General features: G+C 31.8%; 1 protein-coding gene and 1 pseudogene across 1 annotated transcript; one reads left to right on the forward strand and one right to left on the reverse strand.

The window, feature by feature from the left end:
* Positions 1 to 610: 610 nt before the first annotated feature.
* Positions 611 to 6,351, reverse strand: LOC113857516 (beta-galactosidase 3-like). Its single transcript, XM_027489497.1, has 19 exons — positions 5,955 to 6,351; positions 5,724 to 5,819; positions 5,514 to 5,626; positions 5,278 to 5,344; positions 5,086 to 5,178; positions 4,808 to 4,951; positions 4,507 to 4,595; positions 4,328 to 4,433; positions 4,149 to 4,236; positions 3,705 to 3,823; positions 3,461 to 3,625; positions 3,161 to 3,339; positions 2,924 to 3,033; positions 2,733 to 2,842; positions 2,268 to 2,378; positions 2,081 to 2,194; positions 1,792 to 1,994; positions 1,356 to 1,692; positions 611 to 1,247 (listed from the first exon to the last, which is right to left on the reverse strand). The coding sequence occupies exons 1-19, from the start codon at positions 6,123 to 6,125 to the stop codon at positions 1,113 to 1,115; spliced, it is 2,550 nt and encodes an 849-aa protein (XP_027345298.1). The 5' UTR covers positions 6,126 to 6,351; the 3' UTR covers positions 611 to 1,112.
* Positions 6,352 to 8,641: 2,290 nt separating this feature from the next.
* Positions 8,642 to 13,205, forward strand: LOC113859362 (annotated as a pseudogene).
* The last annotated feature ends 823 nt before the right edge of the window (positions 13,206 to 14,028 follow it).

Below are 14,028 nucleotides of genomic sequence, written 5' to 3' on the forward strand. Positions count from 1 at the left end.
GACATTAATATTATTTTCACTACTATTTGAAATTTCAGCTTTATTAAAATTATCATCACTTCTTTCCTACATGTATGAACAATTATAATTAGAAAAATTATCATGATTAGTAATATACATTTTAATTACTATTGTTGAATTGCCTACTATTTGAAACTTTTTCAGTTATATGATTTATTACATTTTTCTCTCTCTCTATTTAACACCAAAAAAAAAAGTTTCAACATATCATTTTTTTTTATTTACCATCGGCAGCTTTATACAAAGTTTTGTTAATGTCAACTTTTTATATATTGCATTATAATCATGGCCGAATGAAGCAGAGTGCTGCAACTAAAACAGAAGGATTACAAAATAATGCCTAAAATTATAAATACAAATTTACTTAGGATGATAAAAATATTAATTTAATACTTAAAACTATGAAATATGTCATTTTAATTTTTATTATTGTAAGTTTAAAAATGATTATTGTTTTATAATTTTAAAGACTAAAACGATTATCAATTAATCATTTTAGGCTAATTAATCGATAGTCATTGTTTTAAGGATTAATTTGAGAAATTACTCAAATTAAAAGCGTGCATATCACCTGGGACTGGAGGCAATGAGAAACAATGGATTATGGACTTGTATAAAACTCATCAGACAATGGTTACAGTAGGATCCGCTCCTAACTTGAACCTGATTGGCGGCATCATGACTCGCCCCATTAATACAAAGTCACAAACAAAAACATAAATCACACCAACTTTAAATGCTTCTCTCTTCCCAGTGCCCATATCCGGTTAAAAGGTCGGGGACTGGTACTCTAAATTCACACCCAATGGCCATATTTCAGACCCCATTTTTCAGATTCACCTATCTAACTGAATAATTTATACAATGCCCTGTTGACTCCACCAAATAACATTATAAACTATGTGCCTTTGGCATCACCAACATTTCATTATAGGCCTAATTTCACACTAAAATACTATGTGGCACTCATCTCAACCTATTCAACTAGACAACTACCTTTGACTTTACCTATGCTCCTTTTATTACTCATTCCTTTTTCTTGCTGTTTAGTCACTACACACTACATTAAAAGGGTATGCTTCCTTACTCAATCAACCCCTCCAATTCGTAGTAGTTGTAGCGCAAACAGCTTCAACTGATAACCGCTTCAACACCTTTGGACAAGGGTCTAGCCCAAAGTTACTGTTTGATACAGTGACCGTGCATTTTGGTTTTCCCATACATTTCTGTAGAAGAGAGATACAAAGAGAGCATAAGTTAACTATATATATTCCAAAGAACATAAATTAAAAGCTAATGTAGTGCATTGTGAAATCAAGATTATGGTGGAGCACCTTTTCTAAAATGGCATAGGAAGCAGGTGAATGGCAAGCCCCTTGCTCATAGTTCCCACAAGTTCCCAAAGGAGTTCCGAAGCTAGCAAACTTAATGGAAGAGATGGTCTGGCCAGGGCTACAATGCAAGTGAACCTTTGGTGGGTGGAACTCTTCTGACTTACCATAGCTCTCAATGTGCCAATTCTTTATATTTGGGTGGTATTCTGACACATCAGCACAAACACTGCTCACTGATCTCTTTACAAGTGAAATTTTTGTCGGATCTCCACCAAGTTCCTCAAAAATCACCAATAGATTTTGAGTTGGCTTCAACCAAGATCGAGGGACATGGTACCTGAAACATATTGTATGAAATGTAATATAAGATACAATATACCACATTATATTTACCATATGATAATGTTGAAGAAGCTAGAATGTTAATAATACTTACCATCTCTGGGTGGGTTGGCCGCAACCAAGTTGGCACTTTGGAGGTCTAAATGAACCAGCATAGTTACAGTCATTGCAATTACCAGTAGCAAAAGCAGTCCAGTATCTTCCAATACTTTGCCCATTAATCCATATTTGACCTTTACCCATTCCCTCCATATCCAATGCCAATGGTTCGTCTCCTTCAGGAGCATTAAAAAAGGTCTGCACAGTTTACAGATTAACTTTATTTGTCTTGAAGCTGGTGTTATGTTTTCATTCAAACATAGCGCATTTCTCTTTAATTTTACCTTGTGCCATGTCAATGGCTGATTTCTTGGTACTACTATTGCTGATTGCATCCATGCAACAGAAGAGATACCATTTTGAGAGGCAAGGTTCATGGTCTCTCCTTTCAGCCCAACCTGCTTTGAAGCATATCTCAGATTTTTTTTCTTGAAAGTGAGCTTTTAAGTATCTAAAGTAAGAGTATGCAACCTGATAAGTCCATTTCTGCCCTGACAAGTCCCATTTTCCTTGGTCAAGTCCATGAAGTGCAACTGGACCAAGGATTCCTGTGCTCCATGTCTCAAAATGTTGTCCCACATTCTTCGACAAAAAAAGACAGAAAAGCATTTGGTCAATCATATTAGTTATTATGAGGGAAAAAATTGAGCCATTATTAATATTTATAATTTTCGCCAAAATAAGCTGGATTTCAATCTTCAATTGACATAGTGCATTTTTTACTTGAGAATATTTTGGAGAAATAATTGCTTAGTTTCAAAAGCTTTCTTAGAAAATTGATAAAAATATGCGATCATTTCTACAAGCTAAACCATTACTTACAAGGCTTTCATAATTATAGGAAGGTCAAAATCGTGAATGAACTTGAAAACAAATCAATAGCCACAAAAACCAGTGAGAGGAGGATTTAGAAAGTAAAGGTGTGATAGAACTTACAGGAAGTCCAATTGCAACACTGAGCAGAGCTATTCTGTTTGTTCCAGCACGAAGATTTACCTTGCCAGTATATGTGAATCTCCTATACTCCCTTGTTCCATAGGCAGAACCTGGTTTGAATCATATATCATGTTTGCTTTTACTAATAAGCTAGAATGGGGCGTAAAAGGAAAGCAAGAAAATTTACATACCAGAAAGTTGACCATTGATGAAAACATGCACAGCATGACCTGTAGACTGAACAATGAGAGTGGGGAGTTCACCTCCACGTAGAAATGATTCGGATGAACCTATATCAACGCTGAAAAAACATAGACATGAAATAATTTTACCTCACTTTCATTCATTAGCTGGATCCGGTGATATGCTTATGGAATTCCAAGAGCAAGAAATAGTGAAAAATGTTATATGATATTTATTAGACTTACCTAGTTATATACCAAAGATAATCACTTGAATCACGGGTTACATTTATTTGTTCCAGGAGACCAGGAGCAGTGATTGTTGAGCTCTCATCCAGAGTAGAAGTATCTTCATCAAAACTCTCCCATGGGAACATCTGAGTATTTGTTGGCAACATTTGCATTTGAGATGTTTGCACTCCAACCTAAAAAAGGGACAACATAAGTTAATTGGTTTTGCTAAATTTTCAGTTATTAAATCAAGTTGAATGGACATGAAAAAGGTGAAGAAAATGTGTCCATAGAATAAGATGTTTTGTCACATACTTTTGCTGTATTGAAGACAACATTTCTACAATCAGGGAGGATGCTGACGGACCAAGGAGGTAAGTTATAATGCATATTATTGAACATCACTCTAACATTGGATATTGCATCATAATTTGAGAGAAAAGAAGAACAATCTCCAGATTCCGTTGTGTATACATGAGCCTGGAAAAGTAACATATCCACTATGATAAGTCAACAAGCTAAATAGACATGAAAAATAAAATAAGGGCCGAGTAAAAACCTGTTGGGAGCTCCCTAATGAAGAAACAATTGGATCAGTTGAAACCAAAGCTCGCTCACACATCTTGATTGCCCTATGAAGCTCCTTTAGATGACCATATTTTGGTTGCCTAATCAAACCTGCAATGTTCAGTTGCACAAAATAATCAGTTCTGAGAGGAAAAAAATTTGTTTTGGGTGGAGGTTACTGTTCTAACAATCAACTACATGCCCGAAAGAGTAAGCATTTGAGGAAAAAAATCCGTTGCTTTCAATGTAGTGATAAGTTTTTGGACTTAACAATTTCCAAATTCATGCATATAAAGTTACTAAAATATAACTGTAGTGATGATATTTACTAAAGTTGCATTCTTCTATCTGTCAGAATTCTTTTAAGGATTTTGGTTGTTACGAGGTCTATAACTACTATAACTGACTTAGAGGGAACAGAATTTTAGGTTCTCACCATATTCATCTAGGGGAGCATCATAGTCATAACTGGTAGCGATGAAAGGCCCTCCAGCTGTTCGTCCAAAATTTGTTCCTCCATGATACTACACATAAATGCAAGACAACTTAGGCTAGTTACTAGAGTATTTACCTTACCAGCATCATCAATTTTTAAATCGGGTTAAGCCAACTAACCATGTAGTAGTTTACCAAGGACCCTCCTCTTATTACAAATCGAGCAACAGCAAATGCCAAATCCTGAACAGGTCTTTTGTGAATTGGACCTCCAAATTCGGTAAACCTTCGAATTTAACAAAAAAGGTTACGCAGGCTATTTCATTTCTAATTTTTAGTGTGATAATAAAAATGCTTACCAGCCACTCCAAGCCTCGGTCCATATCATAGGCTTATAGGGTCTATTTGGAGTAAACTTATCACAATAGAAGCCATTACACGTGTTTATCTGTTACTCCAAAGATGAAACAAATTAGTTTAATGGAAGAAACACCACACCTGGATTGGTGCCGGATTTCATTTTCTATTTCTTTTTAAGTTGCATATCTCTAAAAATTAAAATAACCAAGATAATAATAGAATACCCAAAAGATTAATGGTGCATTTGATGATTGCATATTATATTATACAACTTTCAAGGTGAAGAGTGAGAGTACTTACCACTGGATCTGGTGCATCATCTTCCTTGCACATCACCCAAGGGACTCCAGTTCCCATCTCCACAGCCATTTTTGCTGCCCAATTCACATAATTTTGACCTTCAGCTCCCAGTAACTTACTCTGTGCCCCATACTCATTCTCAATCTGAAACACAACATATGGTGAATGCATCATTATTCTAGCTAGATCTAGAGTGAATAGTTCATAGCCACTAGTACTACTATATACTATGGGAAACCAATGAAGACTAAATGCTAAGAAAGACACCAAATGTTCACCTGAGAGAGTATGATGGGGCCACCCTGGGATTCAAAGAGGTTCTCACTCTTCATCATTCCCACAACCTTCTCAGTGAACCCTTGCATTGCCCTCTGCCACAGTTTTCACCACTAATCAATAAAATTACTTCAAATCGAAAGGAGCCAATAATCTAATGAATTAATTTAAATCAAATAAAATGAAAAGGTGACCTTGAAAGGTTCATTGTCTGTTCTAAAACTTATGCCCGGAACATACTTAAGCCAAACAGGAAATCCTCTGCACAAAGCAAAAATATTGTGAATAAATAATCACTTGACACATTTAAAAGGAAAAAAAAAAACTCAAGATCATATCCTCAAGTTATATAACTTATAAATAAAATAAACTAACTTAAGCAATGAGAAGATGATATGTAAGAGTAAAAAAATAAAAATTGAGGCTGTACCCGAAATTCCATTCTGCACAGACATAAGGTCCAATGCGGAGATGAGCATAGAGCCCTGCTTTTTGTATTGTCTTTATGAATCTTACCAGATCATACCTTCCTTCGAAATTGTACTGAAAATTGAGTTGCATGCAAAGCACATTAAACAAAAGCTCAAGTTAGACAGAGAAAAATAACAGCAAAACAGAATAAGAGAAGAGAGTGAAGTACATTGCCAGGAGAAGGTTCGTGAACATTCCAGAAGACGTAGGTTTCAATCACATCTAGACCTCCATCTTTGGCCTTCTCAATCAGATCTTCCCACATCTGCACAGAGATCATTCCTTAAGCAGAAAATCACTTAAACTGGGAAAGTAGTTAAGATTTTCATTTTTTTTTTTTAATTCCTTGAAGGAGTATTGGAAATGGGAAGTAGTAGTAGTAGAAGAAGAAGAAACTTACATCAGGGGTACTTCTGGGATAATGTATGGAGCCAGAGAAAAGGATTCTCCTTTGTCCATTGATGACAATGGCCTTTCTATCATAGGTGACACTAGAGTGAACCAGCTGAGAACACAGACACAAAGTCAAGCAAAATGCGAACACCAATTTGGAAAGCGAGCTAGTTTCCATGTCGTTGATGTTGTCCGAATCAAATCAAGAAACAATGAAAAATAGGTAGAAGAAACGGAAATAAAAAAAATAAAAAAAAGTGAGGGTGGTGTTCTAAGAAGGAATGGTGACAGAGTCCATGTGCTGTTTGGAGCACCGAACTTGTTTTGTTCCAGCTATAAGAGCAAGGATGCCAATTTATAAGTACTGTGATCCTGCGTGGCTGCTAGCCATTAAAAAGTACACTGATACATGCCAGAGAGAGAGAGTAGAAGTAAATTGTGGAAAGTGTTTTTAGAGTTGTCTCAGTACAGAGATGATAGTACAAAATTCGTCGGTCGCTCAAGCAAATCTGTTCTAGAAAATCTTTAAGGTTTAATTCAACAGAATCTAGTCAAATGAAATGTGAATACGAGGTGTCGTTTCATTTTAAATTTACAATAGCTCAGAATCAATAATTGTAGCTCTTAGTATTTTAAAGTTTATAATATTAACAAAAAAATTATTCAATATCCATAATAGCAAAATTAATAAATAATATTTTTATTAAAAATTATAACATTTAATATTATTAATATATTAAATTATATAATATTTTATAATTCTTAATAAAAATTATTATACATAAATTATTTTATGTCATTTTGTGTTAAAAAAAGGTTAAAATTTTTGGAAGGAAACTAATAATTTAATGCGTTACACCTTAAATGAATTCCACCTATATTAGCTTCGCTTTTTACCAATTTGTTTTTTATAATTTGAGATGACAAAACTTACGTTTTTCTAGTTGGGCATATAGTAATTGAATGAAACTTTTTCTTGCCTAAAACCGTAGTTATTGATAACTTACTACGTGTCTGCAGTGCATACAAGTCACTACGCTTATTTTTAAAAATAAATTAAGAAAATAATTAATATTTTAAATTTTATAAAAATTATTATTTAACTTTCTGTTATATCTTTCATTTATTATATTAGCAATTAAATTTCAGCTGCGCATTATTTTTTACCAAATAAATATTAATTATAATGAATAAATTTATAAAAAAATATTTTTTTAATTTTATAAATCAATAATAATAATAAATAAATAAATATTTTTGTCAATCAAACTGTTGAATTATAATTATATATTATTTTAATTATGTGTTAAATTTAGTTAAAATTAAACAATTATAAAATGAAATTAAAATGTCTTTATTTTTATATATTTTAAATGTATATATTAGTTAGATTTAATATATAAAAATAAAGAATCAAATAATTTTAAATTAATATAAAATTTTGCAAATATAATCTACATGATTAAAATTTTAATCTAACGATTGATATTAAAATTAAATTATTCTTTCTTGTGTGTAAAAGTGATATCATTCTTTCTTGATTTTCAAATGTAATATCTTTGTTTAATATGTATCAAGTGCAAGCAATTGAATGTTTAATAGCCTTTTCAGGATGTTTAAATTTTGGGTTAGAACTTAAGAGAAATCTTAATTACTTAATGTATCAATAATAAATGTGCTTTTAAGGTGATGCAAAATCAAATTTAATTAGAATATGCCTTATTGCTCAGTACAAAATTCACGGTTTTTGGAATATTTCCCTAACATGAAGAATTAAAGAAGAAAGAGAAAAAGGAATGAATTAGTATAAAGAACGCCAACACAACCAAGCCACACTTTCGAGCTTTAAATAACACCCAACCCTTGCCTCCTTTCTTTTTAGTCTTCATTATTTACTTTACACCTACACCAAAACAATAATAAATAAAGGGGAAAAAAAAAAAAAAAAACCCTCCCTTCTCATGTTCCGGAGTACTGAGGCATGTCTCTTCACTCAAGCACGCAAGTAATTTGCTCTTTGTCTTTTTTATATTTGACCACTACTTCTCTGTGTGTACACCACATGTATTTGTCTCCAAACATAGTCTAAATTCGAAATTAATTTTATTAAAACTAATTTACTTGATTATAAATGAAATGAAAACTTATATTTTTCACTAAATTTGTTTTAAGTGCTAGAGCTCAGTAAAAGAAGCTTTTTATTTTAAATGTTAAAATGAAAATTAAAAATAGCATTTCATATTTAAATAAAATCTATTTACTTTTTTTTTTGGGTTGAGGAAACTTTACGTTGAATTAAGTTCTCAAACCAATTTTTATTCTTCTTTTATGCTTTCATTTTTCCTGCATGGAAATTTATAGATAACTTATTTATCTCTATTTGTCCTTTATGTTTTTGTCTTTTATTTTATCTTTAACTATTTTGTTCTTCTTCAAATCATTAGTTAATTAATTCACCACTAATTAATATTTATTACGAGAATAGTAAAAGTGATGGTAAAATTAACTGCAACACGTTGAGTTACCGATATTACCTAAGTGCTATTATTGATAATATATTTGGATTGACATTTAAACGGAGTTTTAGTTTAAAATCACTAATACACCACACGCAGTACAATTACGTCACTTTTTAAATAAGTATACGATTCTTCGTTCCAATCCTCATTGGCATTTTATTCTTCTCGGGTGGCTATGGTGAATACTGAATATCTTGGTTAGAGTAAAAGATAGCTAGACGAATCTCCACTTTTTCAAAAACAGTAAAAAGCCAAAAATAAGAAAAGGTACATGTGCGTGCAGATGATCGTATAATTTAATGAAGAAAGTTAACCAGTATTTTTCAAATTTTGGTATAGTGCTTCAATTAATATCTTAAAGACAGTTTGTAATACATTATTTAATTAGCTTAATTGTCAAATTAAAGCATTTATCATATTTTTTTGTTATAAATGTCCATTATGGCTTGAATAATCACTTTTTCATGTGATTCTAAGTTGTGTCAGTAGAAAGTCAGCCAATTCAGCATAGTCTCATCGCTTGGTTGGTCACAATATATGTCAAGAAGCCCCCACTTGGGCCATGTTTGCTTGTCTCTTGGAAGCCACCCAGTTAGTTCCGCTTCATTAATGTTCTGAATTCTAATTAGTACATTATTATTGTATTGATTTCTTTCTCTTTTTTCTCGTAATTTCAGCTTTCTTCATTGGTCAACGCCGGGAACAGCGGAAGAGGATTAGAATTTGGAACCCAAATGAAGTGGGGCTTTAAGCTTTAGTCTCCCACATTCCACTTCATCTCATTGTTGGCCACCCACTTCCTGTCTATCAATGTTTCATTTCCATGTTTACGTTGATTATGTCTATTTGAGACCTACACATCAAAACTTTTTCACTGAATTCTCGTAACTTTTGAATTAATGGATTTTTTTTTCATGTATTTCACTAACAGTACTAAAGCTTTTAAGGGATCATTATTACTTTAGTCTCTATAAATATTAGAAATTTTATTTTTAATTATTCATTTATTTCAACTTCAATTCTGGCCCCTTTTTTTCTCTGATAAATTGACCGATTTTAATCTTTGGTACGGATGCTTAAATGGTCTCTGTTAAGTGGTAAAATGGTGAAAAGAGTCATACAATATTAACAATCCTAACCCTGCACGTCGTAGAGTTTGCTAATGCGTATGGTATATAATTAATATATACCAATTAGGATTAAAACATGTTAAAGTTTTACTAATGTGGAAATAGCTTCTACAAAAATATTTCAATGAGTATGTAAAGCAAATATTGATTGAATTTTGGGGTAGGGAACATTTTTACCAGAGAAAGAACTGAAGAGTAAACCTGAAGGAAACATGAGATTGAATGAGTAAAGGAAAATCCCCCAAAGTTGTGGTGGTCCATCAATCTTAAGGGCGTGTGTGATTCTCCCTTGCTTGTGTGTGGTGGATAGAGTAAGGTTGCAAAGGTATGTTTGCTTCCTTTTTGTAAATGCTTGGTATACTGTAACCATGTCAGGACTTAAAAAGGGGTATCCGTATATTAATCCCAATGTATGTATCATTTTTTAATCAGCGATTTTTACTGTTTTGATTTGTTGTTTTCTTGCTTTTATTGTGTTGCTAAATATAGCCACGAGTTTCTAAGTAATTATACAACTACAACGCCTAGGGTCACTTATGATTGAATAAAAAATGATATATAAAGGAAGAAAATTATATGGTAGATATATCTGGTCATATTTCAAGCTCTCATTAGTGAAGGAGTTGTTAGGCAAAAGTGTCGCATTAAAAATATGTAAATGTAAAAATATGCATGCATTTTACATACACGATACTATGATAAATAGAAAAAAAAAAAAAAAAACATAATAACGTAAAAATAATTTTTTTATAATAATTAAAAATTTTCGTGAGACATAGCATTAGAGAACAATGCAAATTTTGAAAGAAATAAATAAATAAAAGCATAAGACTATGTAATTTTTAGTAGAGAAAAGATAGTTTTTCTTTTCATGAAACTATGTAAAATTGTTAAGAATTCTGATTCAAAGTATTTCCAATAATAAATTGGATATTTTTAAAAATATATAAGGTAATAAAAAAATAAAAATAGGTATTCATCAAAATTTAAAAGTTTATAAAAGTAATAAAGAAAAGCTAACATTTTTTATCTCTAAAATTTAAAATAGAATTACAAAAATAGATAAAAATAAATAAATTCAATTAATTTCAATCATAAAAAATATATTAGACTAATTGTAAAAGAGAATAACTACATTGAATGTTTCACTTTTTAAAAAGAGTACTCTTATTTAAAATATAAATATTAATTTATAAGTCATAAAATAAATTTTAATACGAGTTAAACATATTATAAAAAAGAAAGGGATACAAGTTTGATTTACGAGATAATTTGAGTAATAAAATAGATTAAGGTGGTTGTGGTAGGGACTCCAAGATAGAGGCAAAATTACAACAATGAGATGTGATTCAAAAAAGAAAAAAAAAAGAAATATTATTGAAAGAAAAAAACTCTTTGTGAAATTGAGTAGTTTGAAATTAAATTTTTAACAACAAAGACAATAATAAATGATAAAAATAAATGCAAATTTTTCTAATTTTTAAGTAACAAATTGTAGCTATAATAGTCACAATGACAACTTTGTAATAGAAGTAGAATTACAAAACACATTTAAACTCAAGTTTCTAATAGTAAAAATGACAAAATGAAACGAAAGATATATTATTTAATATTATATGTCAACAAAATTTAATATTTTTTTACACTTTCATTAATATTATAGACTTCATTTTCTAAAAGACTGTGATATAAAAAATAATTAAAAAATAAGATATTAACGCATCCTACCTTTGTTAAACAAACTAATTCGTAGATTTATTCTAAATTTATATAAAGTATATCATAAGAAAAAAAATAAATGATTAATAATACTACTATGTATTCAAAGGAGTAAGGCACGACGTTCTCTGCAAAAGTACCGTACGATCAATAGATTTGTGGTTGTTTACACGAGTTTCAAAGAGTAATGCAAGCTGTGTATTATTATATTTTCAAAGAGCAAGGAACATACAGATTTGGATCGCTTGCAGTTCTGGCAGGAGTATGGCAAGCTGGCAGGATTTGGAGTCAGGAAACAATATTTTAACAAGCAAAAGGTAGATAGTGTCATTACAGGTTGCAGATATGTTTGTTGTAAAGAGGGACATCGAATAGAAGATAAAAAAAAGCCCCAAGTCACAAAACATCGATCAGAAACTAGAACTGAATGTTTTGCAAGGATATCATTGTCTGTGGCAAACAACAACAAGTATGTCATTCGTGAGTTTGTTGAAGAGCATAATCACCCATTACAACTTCCTGAGACAACACACATGCTTGCTTCACATTGTAATATAACTGAAGTTCAAGCTCATGAAATTGATTTGGCTGAGGCCTCCGGATTGCGACAAAAGGCATCATTTCAACTAATGTTCATACTTGCAGGACATCGAGCTAATGTTTGGTATACTCAACTGGATGCAAAGAATTATTTGAGAGCAAAAAGACAGAGGAATGGTATACGGTGAGGTCGATTGTCTAATGCAATACTTTCAACGACAATTACTAGACAACCCAGCTTATTTTCATGTGTACCAAATGGATGCAGAGGAGCAAATCACAAATGTTTTTTGGGCGGATGCAAAGATGGTAATTGATTATGAGTTTTTTGGTGAAGTTGTATCATTAGACACAACATATTGCACCAATCGTGCTAATAGGCCTCTAGCATTATTTTTCGATTTTAACCATTACAGAGGTGTTGTTATCTTTGGGGCAGCCTTGTTATATGATGAAACAGCCGAATTATTTCAATGGCTGTTTGAGACTTTTTTAGAAGCACACAACAACAGAAAACCTCAAACAATCTTTACAGATCAAGATCAAGTTATGGCCAAAGCACTTGTCCATGTAATGCCAGAGACACATCATGCATTATGTACATGGCACTTAATGCAATATGGAATAAAACACCTTGGCAACTTGATGAAAGGAGGAAGTCATTTTTTAAGAGATTTGAAAAGATGTATGTATGACTTTGATAGTTCAATTGACTTTGAGGAGGCTTGGACAAAGTTCATTACAGAATACAATGTTGAACAAAATACTTGGATTATTTCACTGTATTCCATAAAGGAGAAATGAGCATCATGTTATCTGAAGGATTGTTTAACCCTTGGAATGCGAAGTACTCAGCTGAGTGAAAGCTTAAATTCTGATTTCAAAGCATGTATGAAGCCTGGTGTTGACATCAAGCAATTCTTTTCTCACTTTGAATGGGTTGTTGAAGACAAGCGTTACAACGAACTTAAGTGTGAGTATGACTCTCGTCATAAGTTAGCCATGTTGCGATATGAGATGTCACCAATCCTAATACAAATGGCCAAGGTTTACACACATACAATGTATAATTTATTTCAACAAGAGTTTGCTCAATTTTTGGCATGTTGCATATCATTAAGGATTGAAACTCCTCCTTTGATTGAATATGTAATTACTAAAGTCAATCAACAAAGGTCATGGACAATTGCATTTGATAGTTCCTCAACTATTATCAATTGCTCTTGTAAAAAGTTTGAAACAATAGGCATACTTTGCTGTCATGCTTTGAAAGTGTTTGAAGCCAATGATGTAAAGGCTATTACTTACAAATACATTCTAAAGAGATGGACAAAAGAAGGTCGTCGTTGAATTATTCACAATGTAAAAGGCATACAAGTGAAAGAAGATCATATACTTTCTACTACATGAAGATACTGACAACTAGCATATAAAATGATTAGGTTGACCTCTAAGGTTTCTAGTTCAGAAGAATATTGTCAATTAGTGAATGACAGTATTAACACTTTAGCGGGCCACATTGCAAAGCTTCGCTTACAAACACAAGATAATGACAATAATAGGGATGATGGTGTAAATAACATCACCAATCAGGGTACACAACCTAAGGGATTCAAGCAACGACCAACCATTAAGAGAAAAGGGTCTAAAAGATTCAAAGGTTGGGTTGAATTACAAGCAAAAAGAAAGAAGAACAAAACTTCAACTTTAGGTCAATCAGCATCTCAGGTACTTTCTTATGATTACTTTAATTATCAATTAATACATTTATTTTAACTTCCTTATTATAACCAATGCTTTAATTATTAACTATCATTGAATGTTTTAGGAATATCAACCAATGCTTTCAAATTCATTTGAAGTACATTGTTCGGCGCCTCCATGTTATGATCCCCCTCAAACATTAATCAATCAATTAAGTTTCACGGATTTGTTAACAGTAAGAATACCAATTTAAATCAAACCAAATATCATGAATTTTTTTCCATCCATTATTGTTTGTAATGTCTCTTCTTATTTTGCAGGGACAACTTCATGATACCAATACTTCAATCCTTGATCAAATTTGATTACGCAATTGCGAAAACTTATTTTGTTTCTAAGCTAAATATGTATTTATCAACTCCTTTTTGTGTAAGATGTAAGTTTGACGTAATTTATATGTAATCAAGTG

Source organism: Abrus precatorius, unplaced genomic scaffold (assembly GCF_003935025.1).
Source record: "Abrus precatorius isolate BTA unplaced genomic scaffold, Abrus_2018 Scaffold2, whole genome shotgun sequence".
NCBI lineage: Eukaryota > Viridiplantae > Streptophyta > Magnoliopsida > Fabales > Fabaceae > Abrus > Abrus precatorius.